Below are 19,124 nucleotides of genomic sequence, written 5' to 3'. Positions count from 1 at the left end.
TTCTTTCCTTCATTTTTATGAATTTTGGATTGTTTACGCAATTAGGACTGGTTGGTCCTGCTTAAAAACCATATCGACTTTTGTATTTACCGGAAACAAAAAACATACATGAACGCTCTTCATTAGGGCTGGGCATTCGGGTAACCCGTTCGGATTTGGGTATTACTCATTCGGGTTCGGGTAAACGGGTTTAGAAAAATAGAACTCATTGGGTATTTTTAGATATATGGATTCGGTTCGGTTTGGGTACTATCGGGTTCGGATCGGTTTGGATTACAAATTTTAGAACCCGATTAGTACCCGAACTACCGGGTACCCAAAAAAATATAACTAAATTTAAATAAATTTAGTTAAATTTTGACTTACATAACAAAATAGTTTAGATATTTTGATTATTTTTGATATATAGGTATAAAACTAAATGAAATATTCAAAATTATAATCATAATTTTGGGATAATTGCATTATATTAATGATAAATATTATAAATTTGTTTATATGTTCGGGTTTAATGGGTACCCAAACGGGTACCGAGTATTATCCGACCCTAATCCGAATCCACAGGTATTAGAAAATAGAACCCAATAGGGTTTTATAGACAAACCCGTACCCAACCCGAACCCGGTTTTTCGGATCGGGTTCCGGATTGGGTATTCGGGTACGGTTTTTATGCCCATGCCTACTTTTCATGTTTGGAGAAATTAGATTAAAGTTGCTGACTTGTTAAAAGAATTGAGACTTCTAATTATTAGTGTAAATCGTAATTTGACAGGAGATTTTGATTTTATTTTCAAAAATCTGTATTTTTAAGGAAATTAAATGAGTTGGAATAGAAAAAGTCCAAATTTTTGGTGCTATTGGTGCTATAGAAAAAGTCCAGATTAATTCATGATTTTTTTGGAATTTTAGAGATTTTGTGCTAAGTTTAGAAAAAAACTTATTTTGGTGCTATTTTTGAGAATTTCTTTTAAAATACCCTATAATAGCAATAAAAAAAGTTTTATAGACAACTATAGCACACATTCCATAAATTTCCAAAAATAGCACTATTTAAACATTAAAATATTTAAAATTAATTTTAAGAATTTTGTTTTTTAGGTTTGGGTTTTCATTTTCACATTTAGGGTATAGTTTTGAGGTGTAGAGTTTAGTATTTTGAATTTAGGATTTAATTTTAAAATATTAATTGATGCTATTTTTGAAATTTTAGAGATATTGTGCTAAGTTTAGGAAAAACTTATTTTAGTGCTATTTTTGAGAATCTTCCTTTTTTTTATCGGACGGTTCTCTTTTTTTTTTTTTTTTTTTGACAAACCTTAGGATAAAAACAGTTAGTTGATAATGGTTTCTTGAGAGCTTTGAACCAAAAGTTATGAAGCTTTTTGATACATGTGAGATCAAGGATTATCAACAAGTCTTCCAAGAGCGAGTCAAAGGAGGACTGATTAGCCAGTGTCACAAGACGAAATGGCGTTGGTGAAGGGGCCAAAGACGTGCTTCTCGCCGGCACAAGAAGAACTACACGAGGTAGTGCTTTGACAAGGGTTTGAGCAAAGGTGATGTTGCTCCATTGGTTGAGGTTGATTGCTACAGTTGTCGAGGATTGAGAGTTCAGCTTAGACAAATCATAGCGTGTGGAAATGGTGATGAGGGCATGTTGCTTGTACTCGTCATGAAAGCATGAAGGAGATGATACATTGGACAAGCTCAAGGTCCCAAGTGAAGCTATTATAACCAAGATTTGGAATGGATAAGTGCAGGACCGTAACATAACAGGTGGGTTCTCTCTCGCATGAAGTCCTCGGCGGCCATGGAGATTAAGAAGTTCTACACAAAGTTTGTAGCCGGTTTGCAGCAGAAAAAATAAATCAGACTTGGGTTTCAAGCTTTTAGGTGTATGGGGGTCTTTCCTGAAATAACAGATTTGCATATGTGTGGTTTCGGTAATCAGAATAAGGCCTGAAGAAGCTTTGGTAATCACCTCTCCTTGAAGAGGGGATCATAATGCCGTTCTTCTTCATCCTTCTAAAAACATGAGAAGTAATCCTAGATGATTCTATAGGCAAGGTTCTCAAATAATTGGGAGATGGGGACATAAAACCTTTTTTCATAAAGCTTAATCTCTCAGTTCATATATCCTAGGTCAATCTAATGGCAGGGTTCTCAAAGAAATCTTGTGCAACCATAGCAACAAAGGAGCGTTTTCTTCCGTTTGCAGTCTTCGAACAAAGGATAGTAAACGATACCTACATTGGCTAAGGATGGACAAGAGAAAAGTAAATACAGACCTGAGCTTTAGAATAAAGCAGTTTGGATCACCTTTGTTCGGACTGGGCTTCTGGAAGCTTAACGGGCCACAAGAGAATAGGCCCACCAGTTGGGATACTAGGTTTCTTTTGGCTGGCAAAAGGTTGCTTGGGAAGCAGCAGCCGTCATACGGAGATGGAGGAGGAATTAGCGGTGAAGTAAACATCTCCAATGGAAGTAGGGTCGGTGTTTGGCAGTGTAACCCGACAAAGGCATAGGAGAAGAACCAGAGGCTGAACAATACCTCAGATCTAGAGTTTATTGGTTCCACCATAGATGATTTGGGCAGAGGTGATACAAGTTGGGGATGAAGAATGGAGATCGCAGGACACCATCTTCTCTTTTTATTGTTGATTGTTGTAGATCTCACCAAAATCCATAGGTTAGGGAAGGTTTGAAATGGTTTCAAAAGAGGAAACAAAATAAACGAGAGAAAGAGCAAAAGAACTAGAGTAATGCAAGATTAAAAGGGCAAAAGAAATTTCTCGACGCCGGTGAGCCATAGCTCTACCGGCGCCAGAAATCAAAGAAGGGAAAGAAGCTTCGATATTAGTGCCTGGGAGCTTTCAGGGGTGTTGGCTTTTATTGGACTGTTTTAGTTTTCTAGTTGACACCTATTGAAATAGAACATGAGATTTTAGAAAAATATATAACTTGGATTAGTGAACGGATATTAATTGTCGGGTTTAACTGTTTCACATCTAAGCATTCTTGACTTGGTCGGAATTTCTATTATGCTAGGTGATGCACTTGCACAACCCAGACGTAGCGACATAGCACTAAAATTGTTTATAAATTTTTGTATATTTGCATTTAATGGAGAATATCAATATATTTAAATGATCTCTATAACTAGGTCAATGATCGACATTCGATGTTAGAACTTTTAAAAATATGTTTTTATGGGATATGAATATTGAATAAACTCTTCTAAGGATAAAAAGTGTCGACCATATTGTTTACTCTTTCAGTCAAGTTCGTAAGTCATTTTTTATTACCACGTGATATATTGTTGATTTGCCAGGAAAACATTATTATGACACTAGACAATATATGCTATATATAAATTAATAAAATAATTATGGCGTTTATAGAGATTTATTTTCTAATTTTCAAATGATTATATTTATATTTAATGATTCTTATTGATAAAAAATTTAAACTAAAATCCTGCACAAATAGATATAGCAAAGAACTATTATCTTCAACAATATATATGTTGTATACAATAAGTAAATTTAGTGTTTATATAGATTTATACTCAAAATTTTGAATGATTATATTTGCGCTCAAGTATTTATACTGACAACAAATATTTTAAATTAAAATCCCACGCATGCACGGATATAAATTCTAGTATATCATAATTTGTCTAGAAAACAATCAATTTTTGAGCCCAATCTATATAAAACAGACATCATGCATGAGTTCAATACATGACCCAATTTTGACATATGTGAAGTTTTTCTTGATAATTTTATAAATGTCTTATAATTTTTTAAAAATCGTTTAAAACCTTATAAAAACCTTATAAAAGCCTTGATAAATTTCTGACAAAAAACTTCTTTTGGCGGAAATTTTTTTGGCGGGTAAATATGTCGGAAATTTTTTGGCAGAAAAATTTTGTTTTTCATTTTATTGACTAAAATATTTTTCACGTATGAGTAAAATGGTCATTAAAAATTAAAAGAGAGCAAAAAAAATGACAAAATGGTATTTTGAAAAGAGGTATATTAAAAAGAGTATTTCGGACAAATTCTCAATATACTTTACAGTTATTGAATGAAAAATCAAGATTCGATAAATCTGTAATTAGAAATATTTATAAAAGCTCATATATGTTAAAAACAGATTTAGATCTCCATAATATTTCCTGTGGCAATTTGTTTATGTAACCTAAATAAAATAAATTAACATAGATATCAATTAAATTTTAAAATATTCGAAGTAAAAATATAGCTTTCTTGGAATCCTACTTATTGCTGCAAATACTGAGTAAACTCTTTTTGTGCAAATTTTTTGGATTTAAACCAAGTTTAGCTGTTAATCATCTCCACCTAATGATCTCTCAACCTAACGCATTTTAATGTTTTAGTTTTTGAAACTTCGTCTTCTCTTCTCCTCTCTTCTCTTCTCTCAGTTTCACTCTAATATCAGATCGAGTCACACTTAATATATATAATTTTTATATTTGGATGGATGTTAAGAACATGTACGGATATACATAACTTCTCTCTTGTGAATAAGAAAAGACTAAAATACCTAAACAAAGCTCTAACTGAAAATTGTAGTGATAATGAAGAGGACATTTGCAAATAAATCAAGCGATATTACATGGGAAATGGTTAAGTATCTAATTAACATTTTCATGGTTTTTTTTTCGTAATTAACATTTTCATGGTTAATTTTTTCTTTAGATTGATTAAATCTATGGTTTTTAATAAGGTTTTTAAAAGTTTTTATTTAAGATTTTTATAAGGTATTTACTAAGTTTTTATAAGGTTTTTATAAGCATTTTCTAAGGTTTTTTAAAGGTTTTTATAAGCCTTTTCTAAGGTTTCTTTAAGGTTTTTATAAACCTTTTCTAAGGTTTTTTTTTTAAGGTTTCTACTTATAAAAACTTAATAAATGTCTTATAATTTTTTTAAATCGTTTAAAACCTTATAAAAACCTTGTAAATTTTATTGACAATTCTTTTTTGGCGGAAAATTTTTTTGGTGGAGAATTATGTCGGAAATTGTTTTTGGCAGATAAATTTTGTTTTTCATTTTATTGACTGGCAAAAAAAAAATATGACAAGAAGTATATTAAAAAGAGTATTTTTTTTACAAATTCTCAGTATACTTTACAGTTAATGAATGAAAAATCAAGATATGAAAACAGATTTAGATATCCATAATATTTCCTATGGTCAAATTGTTTATGTAACCTAAATAAAATAAACTAACATAGATATCAATTAAAAATTTAAAACATTCGAAGTAAAAATATAGCTTTCTTGGAATCCTACTTATTGCTGCAAATAGAGACTAAACTCTTTTTGTGCAAATTTTTTGGATTTAAACCAATTTTAGCTGTTAATCATCTCCACCTAATGATCTCTCAACCTAACGCGTTTTAGTGTTTTAGTTTTTGAAACTTCTTCTTCTCTTCTCTTCTCTTCTCTCAGTCTCACTCTAAAATCAGATCGAGTCACACGTAATATATACTATAAATTTTTCTTTCTGTGAAACTATGCCTTACATGAAAGTTAGCACTACCACTGCCCGTCTTCTGGGACACAAGGCGACCGCCTTTGTTTTAGCGGTTTTTGTTATATCGTTTTTAGGTATTATAGTGTGGTTTTTGATACAGAGGTTCTGTAAGAGGGCTATGTACTGTACAAGAACTCCAACCGGTTATGTCCGAAGACTTCGGTCGTATATTTAACACGGAATGCGCCATCTGTTTGGAGGATATCAACCCGAGAGGTGATCAACTTGGGCGCACCAGTTGCCGCCACGCCTTCCATCTGCCGTGTATTAGCACTTGGAGTAAGCACCGATACTGTTGTCCCGTCTGCAGGCGCACGCTTTGAATTCCCTCAGCAGAAGCCATAAAAAAGAAGAAATAAACCTGTTCGTTTTTTAATTCCATGCTAAAAAAATCTATTATAATAACATTAAGAGTTCTTTAATGAAAAAACTATCAATTAATGATTTTTAATTCTAGAGTTTTAAACATATCATGGAAGTGAGAGTTGAAATTTCTAAGAATCGACCCAAAAATGTTGAGATATTTTTCATCAGTGGATTTAAACGTTGTGGAAGAGGGTAAATGCATACAAGTGGATTATAATGATGCAGAATCTGCATTGTCACTTATTGTCAGTTATGCTCCAAGTTTTGTTCAAATCCAACCAACAATGTTCTTGGAGTAGGCAAAAGGAAAACTATCAGAGCTGGTGATATATAACTCTTGAGATGTTTTATATGATATAATATGTTCTTATCAAGTTATCTTATCAGTGAGTTATATGTATCTACATATATATAATTCCAAAAAACACCTAACTCATGTTCGTTAAAGTTCGCTCGCATAAGTCGCAATATCTACAATAAGTTCAATTATATAACTCATTTATTAAATGAAGTAATGAACCCCAAAAATAGAATTTGCGCTTATGGAATATCGAGTTGAACTGAGCCAGCTCATGAGGTATTAGCTCATAATCATATCACGATCCAGTTTGCGAGAACAGACCAAAATTTATTTATTAACCTATATATGACATATTCTAAGATGTTTACGTTCAACATTTTTGAAAAACTAAGAATTATGCAATTATTAAGTAATTATTGAGCAAATGGTAAGACAAGTTTGAGCAAATATGATGCAAACTATTGATACAACTATTTTAAAGATATTAGTGACCGCATAGACATAATGAAATAAGATTAACTAGATAGTTACCGGTGTTGTACAGAACGAGGAAATGTTTGCATAAATTTTACTGTTATCTATTAGTTGTAAAATAATAATAAAAATTTTATTTGATTTACTCTATATATTTTATTATTTTTACATTTAATTTACTTAGTTTTATGTTTTGATTTTAACCTATCTTCAATACATAGTACAAATTTCAAATCCGTAAATTATATGAATTTGGTAAATCCAGCAGATAAAACAAATCCTGTACTAAAGCAGTCATGTTTAAAAATATCGATTTAATTTTTTGATTTTTTTTCTGTTGTATATATTATATTAAATAAAATATAACATTCATGATTTCTTAAATTTTCATAAGATGTTACTGCATCGATTTAATTTATCTTTGACCGGGGGGACATGCGTGCGTCATAGTTTCAAGACCATATCCGGTTTAGGCAAATTCCTTATGGATCCTTCACAAATAAATATTTTTCTTAAGAACAAAAGAGATTGGATTTTTGTTGTTTCTTGGTACCTTTTTCGTAGATTAATGTTGTTTATACCACCATCTAAAATAGTCAGAAAATCTATCATAATTTGTCTAGAAAACAATGGAATTTTGAGCCCAATCTATATAAAACAGACTTACATACATCATGCATGACCCAATTTTGACATATGTGAAGTTTTTTTTTGATAATTAATATTATTTATTAATTTAATATTAATACTGAAAAATAAAATTATACTATCTAACTGCGAATATGACATTGATTTTTTTTCCTTATTTTTTAAAAAGAAAATACTTTAAATAGTATTCGCGATTTACTTTGTTCGCTAAATCGTTTATGATGTATCCAATGGTTCGTCAGTCCTCGAATCAAATACCAAGATTACATCACCTAGTTCTGTTGTAGGTTTATAGCTTTATTATCTCTTAATAATTAGATACTTTTGTGGTCTACCACATTCATATATCAAGCTAGTCATGGTCACACGGACCAAATTATCTATTGATACATAGTTTCCAAAAAAGAAGTAATTGTATATTGATAGTTTGATACACATGTTACATAATCTCAAACATACGTACTAATGACTAATTTTGTAGTGTAAAATGGTTAATTCATCTACATTCAACTCTCCACATGTAGAAACACATAAATTCAAACCATCTCGTGATATTCTCACTAGAGACCAATAGAAAAAGTTCGACGACAGTCGACACGTTTATCTGAATTGAACTCTAATATCATTTTGTAATGCGCGCACGAGCCTTCAGTACACACATACTCGCCCCACGATCAATATCAAAATTGAAAGTCTGATGGACGTTGACTAACATTGCATACCATAAATATATCTTTTGTTTTTGCATCGCTTATTGAAAATTTATTTTCCGATAGAGATGTGTGTTCTGTTTCAATAGGTGTCAACTAGAAAATCAAAACAGTCCAATTAAAAAAAAAAAATTGGACTTTTTCTATTCCAACTCGTTTTATTTCCTTAAAAATACAGACTTTTGAAAATAATATCAAATCTCCTGTCAAATTACGATTTACACTAATAATCTAATTTCTCCAAACATGAAAAGCGTTCATGTATGTTTTTTTGTTTCCGGTAAATACAAAAGTCGATATGGTTTTTAACCAGTCCTAATTGCGTAAACAATCCAAAATTCATAAAAAAGAAGGAAAAAAAAAAAATCGCATTGTTCTCAAAAATAAAAAACCCAGAAGAAAAAAGCTTGTCTTTAAGAAAAGACCCATTATTAAAGAGATACCAAAAACAGAGTAGAGACAACATGAAAAACAGAGAAAGCTTTTAAGACGTGAATTAATAATAATTGACATGTAGAGAAAAACCCTGTTCGACTAGAGATGGTGATTGGGTCATGGCCTTGTAAACAAAACAAAACAAAAACTGCTATGTTCCGTTTAGTTTCTGTGTGTGAGAGAGAGAGACAAAAAACAGTACGAGGTTTTTGTATGGTTTTTTTTTTTTTTTTATACCTTTTATGTCTTTTTACTCCAAAACTGTAACTTCTTGATCAACCCTCCAGAAATTTGAATCGTTGAACTCTGTCACAACCGAATTCTCCGCTTGGTTTTCGTTTTCTGAAACTTTCTGAACCATATTCCGCTTCAACGGTCCAGCTTCACCGACTATCCCTTCTTTTAAAGCTTGCTCCATTGCTTTCTCTGTTCCTTCTGGTTCCACTCCCACAAACTCCACATCCTCTTCGAAAAGTGCTCGCACTGCAGGAGCTGAAGGTGATTTATGTCCTGAGCTGCTGCTGCTTCCAGATGAAGTTGATGTTGGAGAACCATTTGGAATAACCGGTTCGGTTTTGACATCTAGCATTGGTACATCGATGAATGGGTTCAGACTGGAGCTAGTGACTTGCATCTCAGACGCTTCATCGATGCTTGTTGGGTCTGATGATGATAAATTGTCTGCAGAGATGTTCTTCGGTTTCTCGGTTAGGTTATCGTCTTCTTCTTCTCCAACCAGGACTTCATCGTCACTGCTGCTGCTATTGTTGGCATTTGAGTTCTCATTCATGTTCACATCTTCAATCGCCGTGTTGCTGAACCTGTCATCTTGGAATGTGAACCAGTCCGAATTTGTGAGCAAGCTGCAGCAGGTAAAATGAGACATGATCAAGTCTTCGTTGAATAAAAACAGTAGTTCAGATGACTGAGTTAAAGAACAACCCATATGAGAACACTCAATAAACCCACCTTCCTTGATCATCTCCAAGTCTCAAGGATGAAATTACTACTTCAGCAGATTCATCGTTAAAGTATGCATCCTGCATATAATATGAATAATAAGTCCACTATTTGACAAACTGTTTTGAATACGGAAAAATACTTTCAGGCTTACACCTTATCACATACCATGAAATCATATTGTGAAAACCGATATTAAAAGTTTTCTTCGATATACAAAAAATAAAAGAGAAGAAGTGAGTAAGACTTACAGTATCATCTCTATCAAGGGCATTGAGAGCATTCTGATCCTGACACCAGAGAAGAAAAAAGGGTTAAAGTGTTAAACTGGTGTCGAGTAAACCGTTTAAGAAATTCAAGAACTATTAGCAGTAAAATACCTCTTCATTATCCTCGTTTCCATAGATTCTGTAATTAAACGCTTGGTTCAAATTGTTTGCCAAAGCTGCAACATCGTAATCCCTGTCTTCCTCGTCGCTATCCCTTGTTCTATCTTGCAGTGTAGTTGGACGCCTGTATGTGACATTGGTTTAAGATCATATATCAACTCCCATTATATTAAAAAACTGTAAAATTATCAGGTCTTCATCAGGCAGAAGAAAATTTGTGTTTTGGTTAGCATAGTTCAGAAGAAGAATAAGAAACTTCATCTACATCTATCATTATGAACCAATGCTTTATAGTGATGAAAAAGAAAAAATTGATCAAATTACCCGCATGCCCATCTGTATACATTCTCAACAGTGTTGCGCTCCTTCAGAACACCCTTTCGCCATTCGTTCCATTCACTGTTTTCCTAATGATTTAATAGAGAAAAATCTTGTTACCAACACACCAAAAGTAGAAAGGAGAGCACTCTTAATGCTAGACCCGTTATGCGTGCATTTGATGAATCTAATGTAAGAACAAATTACGGTACATAAGATTGTTTGGTTGTAATACCAACCTGAAGAGATGTCTTTATCAGGCCATTGCTATCACTCAACTGGATAAGTTTATTCCATAGTCTTGTGATATGTCCAACATATCCGGCCCGTGGTGGTTTTTTCCCAGTGGCAACTACGGTAGGCTACATCACAGAAGAAAAATGGCAGACATGTTTGTTTACCTAATGATCATCTGAACAAGAAGACTACAACTCTTAACTTGAGCTGATTTTGACACAAAACAAAACCATATACTACTAATCAACAAAAGTCTTTGTAAGAAAAAGCACAGATGGTATACCAGGTTATTGCCAGAAAGAACCGAGTCTTTGTCTGATGAAAGAATTTTGCTAATGAGATTACATTCTCGAAGGATATGGTTAACCACAGTTTCGCTCTTGTTTTCCAAACAAGAAAGTATTATACTCTCCACTTGGTGATGGAGAGCATTATTGTATGGGTACCTTCATAAGTTGAAAGTATTTAGTTAATTAACTTCTCAAGTAAACTAAAATCCAAATCAAGAGTCTGACTGAAGTTTAGTAGAAGCTTACTCGAAAAATAGTTCAAGGATCCTTTTAATTGTTCCAGAGCACGCTAATTCAGTTCCAGCAGCATCATTTCCAGATTTTAACAGAACCGCAATGAATTCTACTATCTGGAAAAACGAGCAACAATTCAGCGTAAATACCCAAAATACGTACAAATCACTTATCAGAAATGGGTAAGTTTAGGATCTGACCTTTATACGATGCTTTCCAAGAGGTGGCCTCAGCTCTCCATACGTTGTAGGTAAGACTTTGCTGTCAGACGCTACACTGAGAAGCACAAGCAAATCACCTGCAGCAAAAGACATTAAATCTTGTTATATAAGGACAATGAAGACTGAGGAGTCTATCCTTGATTTAACAAAACTTGCAAGACATATTTCCTACATATCCAAGGAAGGCTAACAAGAAATCCCAACAAACATGGAATTAATGAACTCCCAATTTCGCACTATCCACATAAATCAAAATGGAACAGACCAAATAGAGCAATAGAGTCATGGGTCAGCAGAAACAAAAAAAAATAATCACAAAACGTATGCATTGCAATGTGATTGTTTCATGTGCATCCGGCACAAATTAAGATAAAAGTATGATCTTCTTGTTTCATGGGAAGATTCCGTAGCACCAGAAACCAACTTACCGAGTTTAGGTAGCATAGCACCAATAGTCTCCTGGGTCACTGGGACAGGAGACTCAAACATATGTTGACTTCTAAAAGAATTGAAGAAAGGTGATGAAGCAGCAGATCTCCTCGGATCTAACAGAGAGATACACACAGTAAGTGAATGAACTAGGCCGGATTTTGAATGTGAATCTTCTATAGCATGACCAAATATCCTAGAAACGAAGCTGCAGGAAGAAGATAGAGGTTTTGCCATGTCAGACTGTTGTATAATTGTGTATATCCGCAGAAACCAGTGGACACTCAAATATGAAAGCAAAGATAACAAACCCAGGGCTAGAGAGTTTTGAAGCTAGAGCTGAAGGTGCATTCCGAGTAATTGCACATAATGTTTCTGCTGCGTTTGCCTGAACCTCAGGAGAACTCTGATCCACGTTACAAAGGTTGTCACTCAGAAAACGGGAACATAAAGAAAAGACTTTAAATGATATTGAAAACATTGTCAATGATAAATCCTAAAGTTATACTTTTCTTATTTGGTAGCCTCTCACTATACGAAATTTTGGATCACCAAGATTAATCAAAAATAGAGCCTCACGTCTCTTTTTTATTTTATTTTGGAATAACCTAAACTTTTACTACTTACAGATGGATTTAGTTTGTCCACGATCATTTCAAGTAAATCGCTATCAGCCAAGTATCGCATCACATCCGGAAAGTTGGGATAGACATTATCATCAGCCCCAACCAAGCGAACCAAAACCTACATAACGTCACAAGAAGTTTCTTTGAAAAGATGAAGTGACACCAAGCTGAAAAAGATCTCAGACCACCATTTACCTCCATGATGGATGTTATTCCAATTAAATCAACCAACTGGCTAAACACATTTCCATGCCCCTGAAATTATCAAAAGCTATTTTTAGAAACGTAGCCTATGAGAATATCTCCAAAAGCAATCCAGAGTATGACAATGTAATCGATGGTAGTTGCATCAAATGGAATTTGTCATAAGCTAAACTGAACAATTTAGTCACACAAAAGATAATCCAAACTCTAATGCAAGAAAAGATTATTGTTATCAGCCATTCTATGATAGAGTGGCAGCATTACTTACTTTTATATAGCTCATAAGTGCGGCAGTCTTTCTGATCATCAGACATATGACAACCTAAATCAAATAGAGACATGTAAGAACCTAAAAATCAGTTGGTCTTTACACACACTTCTTACTAGTAAAATAAGAGACCTTGCCGAAATAGCCTGCCAGCAATGCACTATGAGGACGATTCGGTTCCAAAAAAGCGAATAGCAAATCCATCAGCTGCAAAATAAAATGAGACCACAACAAATGAGATCAACCACAGTGATAAGAATATAGCAAAAAGAAACATGATGATAGAAAATACCTTCTCATCCTCCACCAAAGTCTTAAAAATAACATCAATTTCACATGTAAATATCTCGCATGAGATGAATGGAAACCTAAGTGAAGAAGAACCCATCAGTAGCTGTATATAAAGCATTACCAAAAACATTCAGAAAATAAAGGAAAAACATATTACTTGAAAGCACGTTTGCTATCAGCATCGTCTTGAGGCTCTTCAACAACATACCGCAGTAGTCGCTCCACTTGAGTTCTATCCCTTAGACTACAAACCAATACTCCCAAATCAAAAACACGTTTCCAAGTAAAAAAAAAACATCACAACCAAACTATTGTACAAGGAAAATGAGCAAAATATTACAAACTGATGAGTCGGCTATTCAAAGCTTTGCATTCTTGAATAATCTCTTCCTCATCAAGAAGCTCTTCCAATGTGAAACTGTCTTTGTCTAGTATCGACTCCACCTATACATATGTATATTAGCAAACAAAACCAATGAGCATCAACTCATGAATACTCCCAATATTATCACAAGTTCACAACTTTAGCCTGTAGCGTCTACACTCGATTATAAAGTTTTAAGTTTTTTTTTTTCCAATCAAAAAGATGATAATTTTCTAATCTACTAAAGAGCCATTTCCAACTGAATCAAGAGAAGAAGAAGACGATGAATCTGTTGAACTCACAGGAGACGATGCAGAGAGAGAGGCGAGCTTCCAGAACATGGTGGAGACTGAGAGAGACGAAGAAGTAGAAGAACCCAATAGGCTTTGGGAATCAAAGGATGAGGAGTGGCGATTTTTTTGGGGTGGGAGCTCTCTCAAATCGATCAAATCAGTCAATGGTGATGTGATGAAGAGGAGATCCAGAGAGAGAGAGAGAGAGAATGAGATCGGAGTTCTTAGATATTTTTTTTGAAAAATCGAGGCAGATTTTGCAAATTCTACAAAATGAAGGACATTTATTTTAAAATATCTGAAATACTAAATAAAAAGGGTTTTAAATAAGACAATTGGTTAAAAATATCGTTTTTGGATACCTTTTAAAAAACACCATTTTTTGAATATTTTTATTTTCATCATCTTTTACCCAATTCTAATATGTTAAATAAATTTTTTTAAAAATTTGGGTTCTCTAGTTTATATTTAAGATATTGTTTTGAAGGGTTATAATTTAATATTTGGAGTTTAGGGTTAAGAATTTAGTGATTTTATTCATAGAAAAGGAGTATTTTTGAGTATTTTAAAAAAATGATATAGGAAAAGGGGTATTTTTAAAAATTCTCCTTTAAATAATAGAGTTTGTTAAAAATATCCTTTTTGGGATACCTTTTCAAAAATATCCTTTTTTAAACATTTTTATTTTTACTCTCTTTTACACAATTTCAATATGTTAAATTAATTTATAGAATTCTTTTTTTAGGTTTGGGTTCTCTATTTTACATTTAAGATATAGTTTTGATGGTTTAGGGTTTAGTATTTTGAGTTTAGGGTTTAGAATTTAGTGATTTTATTAATAAAAAATAGATATTTTTGAAAATAGTCAACATGAAAGGGTATTTTAAAAAATATCATAGGAAAATGACTATTTTTGAAAATCTCCCTTTAAATAATAATACCGTAAAGGTATTTTCCTATTTTATTTTATTAAGTAAATATGATCTAAAGAACAAATATTACATAGGTTTTGTAAATGAAAAAAGGGAAAACTGGATTATACATCAAACCCTCTTTAATTTTAAATTTGGTAAATTAATTAATACTCTAAAAGAATTATTTTTTTTTCCTGTCAAAAATTTAGCTAATTAATAATAATTTCTATGTATATATATAGCTTCATTAATAATGTAAAATAATAATAACACAAACTTACAAGAGTATATAGAACTAATGTAATTTACTCATATATGGTTTAGATGTTGTTTTATTTTCTTTTAAATTGACTTTTATATTTAACTGTTTTTTCATAAAAAAATATTAGTATTGTATTTTCAAATCGAGATATTGTAGTATCATCTTTAAATTCATCATCAACATTTAAAAAATAGTATGTATCATATTTAACATAAAATTAAGTAGTTCAATATCGTCGTTAAAAATAGTATGTATTATTTTCTAAATATATATCATTTTTTTGTCATCATTGAATCGATAAGATCCAATCTATATCTAATCTCTACTACGCACAATAATACGACTTAGTGGAATCAAATTCGGATGGAATCGGTCGCAAAAATGGTGTTATAACCACTTGACTAAAGACACTTTTCATATATCATTTTTATCTGAATATTTTAATATTAAGATTAATATTTTGCGAGTAGTCTATGCCCTAAACTTTTTAAAAAAAAAATATTGTTTTCACAAATAAATTTGTCTAAAAATCCCCCATTAATAATCACTATTTTACATAAGAGTTTTTATTATATAATTATATATTTGATATGAGTGAAATTCTTATAAGACACATAAAATCTTGGGCAATTGTCATGCATACCATGATTTTAAGTTTTTGAGTCAAAAATACTAGTAGGCCCAACAACTTCCAGTTCTAACATTTGTCATTAAACAATTTGACAAAATTACCCTCACATCAAAACACTCGCCTCTTTGCTTCATCTCTTCACCTCACCGTTTCACGCTCTCTTTGCTTCGCCGTACATCCTCCTCGCCTCACCGCGCGTTCTCCTTGCCTCCCCTCGCCGTGCACTCTCCTCGCCTCGCCTTACTTCGCCGTTTTGCGTTTTAATCTGTGATAACAAATCTCAACAGCGGCTGCGACGATCTCAAATCATGATGTGTCTTCGTTAAAGTTGCACACTGTGAGATCTTTGTGTCTACTTCTGATGTTGTACTTATATTGGTTTTGATATGTTAAGGATGACACAATTATTGTAGATCCCTATAATCAAAGAGAGATTCTAGATTAGTGGAGATAGTTAAACTCGAGCAACAGTTGCATTGTTTAAGTCTAATGTGCTCACTAGTAAATATCTTATGTTTGTTACTAGTTAGGTTCCTTTTACACCTAATGTTTGAATTAGTCAAATGGAGTCTAATATTGAATTCATTGCAACACATTAGATTTTTATTGTGATTGATTTGGGATCAGAGGTACCTAATCAATCAACATAATGGCAAAGTATGCCACTTTCATCACATTTATAAAATGTGAATATGTTGAAAAAAGAAATGTCATACATGGGATAGTTAATTTTTCTATTTGGTTCGAAGAATCTATCTTTTTATGCTATGGTGTGCAACGCATAAGTAGCTTTGAAGGGTATTACATGGTGCGTCTGTATTAGTTTATAACTTTATATACATGGATGAGGTTTTAACGTGGTATTTCTCTTTCGACGTACTGTAGCTAAAATTCAGGAAGGTATTAGTAAAGGTTAGGAAGACCTTCCTAAACATATTTTCTGATTTTATTATTTTTTTACAGAAGGACAAGACAAGCTACAAGATAACACAAAGAGAGATAACAAATGACACATGTCAGGGACCATACTGAAACATAATCTTTAGTTTTGAAGCATTGATTTTTGTTGTTATCCGAGCATTTCGAACTCGCTAATCTATTAAGAAACCACATTGTATTGGTCTTTGTTTTTCTTATTACGATTTTTGTGACAAATATATATTTACCACAAAACTTGTTACTCATTTATACCATGAGATAGGCATGCTAATTATCATTTAGGAGGATTCCAAGAATTTTATGAAAGACATTTTTTTTTTTAATTTAGGAAGGCTTTTATAAAGTTTAGGAAGGACAATATAATATTTAGAAAGGTTCACTTGAAATTTAGGAAAACCTTCCTAAACACTGAGTTAATTGAGATGTTTAGGGGTTGGTTCTTTCCTAAACACTGAGTTAATTCATGTCATCCTGAATTACACAAAACCTTCCTAAATACCATCCAATCTTTCCAGAAAACACAAAATACGCGTCAAATAGCTATATATTTAACAATTGCTAAACAATACTTGAATAATAGGCTTTTTGACCTATTGGTTACTTTCACAATCTTAATAAGATGAGGTTATGTGTTTGAGACTTCTGTGGGCGTGTATTCCCATTTTTTTTCTTATTTTTTTTTTAATGAATGTCATCCTGAATTACACCAAATCCTTCCAAAAACTTACAGATTCAATCTTTCACAATCATAAATACCATCCAATCTTTCCATAAACTGTAGAGAAACTAGCATACATATGCAATTAATATCAAAATAAAATTATTTCACAAAACACACCATTCTTCGAGATCCCGTATTAGCTCTCTTATTGTCCTCCTTCCTAGAGACCCACTCATCTGTTTTTTTTTACATTGCAGAGCATAACAATAAACTATTTGAATCATGTGGAAATTACAGCAAACAACACCAACCATATGTTTCTAATGAAAAATATGATAATGCTATTAAATATTGTAAAATACCCTCATTTGAGAATCAATGGAGTAATGAACTTGAAATTGGGTGCTTTAGTGAGAAGCTTGTTGATATATCATGGTTTTTACGGTTTTTAACCATGATATAAGTGTGCTTATTGAGTCTTTTCATTTGTTTCTAGGTTGTCTTTGAGTCTTTACAGGTTATCTAGGATTTTGTCACGGATGGAGCGAAATGAAGCAATTTGGATCGTTTTGGAGCATTTAATCAGAGGAAATCAATTTGGAGTCTGATCCTATGAAGAGCATCGACCGACACCAAAGGAGCATCGGTCGACACCAAGCTGATCCGACACAAGACTTCAAAATTGGAAGTTTTACAAAGTTGCCCGAAGTTTTCCATATTTGCATCATTGGTCCCTGACGTGTTTTAGAACATATATATAGTGTTTTTGGGTTTTGTAAACCCTTAAGTTTTATTCTAGCAAGTTTTATATTTCTGCAACTTTGTGAGATTTTGAGAGCTTTTGGGAGAGAGATCTGAACTACTTTGAGAGAAGAATTCATAAACTTCCTCTTTACTCTTTTAATCTCAATTGCTTATTATTTAGAATTATGTTTTGTTCTTCATTGAATATGTCTGAGTAGTTTGCTTGTTAGGTTCAGGGTTTTTCACAGGGATTTTATGATTTATTAGATCTGTTTATTTAGGATTCATTATCTTTCTAGATCTTCATCATAGGTTGTTCTTCATATTAATCCTTCATTGGCCATCTAGAATTGATAACCTAGTAAAATAAATTGATATGAGAATATAATTGATTTTCCTGATAAAACCTTTTGATGACCAAAATTACTTCTTGCAAAGAGATTTGATTTAGTAATTTTGTGAACAATCTGAACCTGTTTTTTAAGCTGATTTTTAACCTAGAATTTTACAAAGAGATTTGGATTTTCTGGTTTTAAATTTAGATAATATTTGCAGTGAGAACTGATTTATTTTACAGAAGAGTTTAGAGTTCTAGATCTGATTTTAATTGCTTGAATTTTATTTAATTATTGATTTAATATTTCATAATTTCCTGAGAAATTTGTTAGGCCTAGCTTTTTGATCCCTTGAATTTACAACAGTTTATTTTAATACTTTTCCATTGCTTTTATTAATTTAAATCATCATGTTTAGCGTAATAACAAAACTCTATAATTTATTGTGTAGTCTTGAGTCCTTGTGGAATTCGATCCCTAAGTATTACAGTGACCTATTAATTTGAGAGAGTAGCTCAGGGTTTAATTTAAGCATATCAGTGTCATAAGTGTCTTGATCAAACAACACCATGTTGTTCACCTTTTCTTTTTGCTTTTCTTTGCTCCACTTTTGTTTTATTTAAACAAACATCTGTAGGTAAAAGAGAAACTATTAAACACTAAGATCATGAAGAGTGATACTTAAAACACAAAACAAGACAATGATTACACAACCAAAGCTGAATTACACAATACTCTTTTGAGAAATGAATCACATATATCTAAATTTCTGGATTTGTATGAAACAAGTGCAAGGAGATACCTAAATCTTCAGTGAATACATATAATTAACTTTCATTTACCCAAATAAGACAAATCAATCTCCCAAGAGACGAAACCTAAATCAATTTCTCAAAAACATACTTCTCAAACCTACATTTACAGTAGGTACACAAACAAACCTTCTTCTTCTGCTTTCCACAAGTTGTGCTCTATATCAACATGAAAGCATCAAAATCAGTAAGAATTTGCGTTTTAAA

General features: G+C 32.4%; 2 protein-coding genes across 3 annotated transcripts; both read right to left on the bottom strand.

Annotated features, from left to right (window-relative positions):
- Positions 1-854: 854 nt before the first annotated feature.
- On the bottom strand, positions 855-2,898 carry LOC109129454 (uncharacterized). The gene is made up of 2 exons (XM_087492517.1): positions 1,316-2,898; positions 855-863 (listed from the first exon to the last, which is right to left on the bottom strand). Exons 1-2 carry the CDS (start codon positions 1,928-1,930, stop codon positions 855-857), a joined length of 624 nt encoding a protein of 207 aa, XP_087348643.1. The 5' UTR covers positions 1,931-2,898.
- Positions 2,899-8,701: 5,803 nt separating this feature from the next.
- Positions 8,702-13,921, bottom strand: LOC104750061 (uncharacterized). 2 transcript variants are annotated; one of them, XR_015584557.1, is made up of 19 exons: positions 13,629-13,899; positions 13,303-13,406; positions 13,120-13,206; positions 12,964-13,039; positions 12,804-12,878; positions 12,672-12,725; positions 12,395-12,454; positions 12,201-12,317; positions 11,885-11,979; positions 11,573-11,781; positions 11,124-11,221; positions 10,936-11,039; positions 10,683-10,845; positions 10,402-10,574; positions 10,169-10,251; positions 9,836-9,968; positions 9,707-9,745; positions 9,465-9,535; positions 8,702-9,358 (listed from the first exon to the last, which is right to left on the bottom strand). XR_015584557.1 is itself a non-coding variant. In XM_010471792.2 (19 exons), exons 1-19 carry the CDS (start codon positions 13,665-13,667, stop codon positions 8,746-8,748), a joined length of 2,343 nt encoding a protein of 780 aa, XP_010470094.2. In that variant the 5' UTR covers positions 13,668-13,921; the 3' UTR covers positions 8,702-8,745. The 2 variants fall into 2 exon arrangements, 1 of the variants encoding a protein (XP_010470094.2); XM_010471792.2 differs by having other exon boundaries at positions 10,402-10,524; positions 13,629-13,921.
- Between the last annotated feature and the right edge of the window lie 5,203 nt (positions 13,922-19,124).

The sequence above is a fragment of the Camelina sativa genome, chromosome 16, assembly GCF_030686135.1.
Source record: "Camelina sativa cultivar CO46 ecotype springtype chromosome 16, ASM3068613v1".
Lineage (NCBI taxonomy): Eukaryota > Viridiplantae > Streptophyta > Magnoliopsida > Brassicales > Brassicaceae > Camelina > Camelina sativa.
The sequence above is the reverse complement of the archived record's forward strand: the minus strand, read 5'-3'. Positions and strand labels throughout refer to the sequence as shown.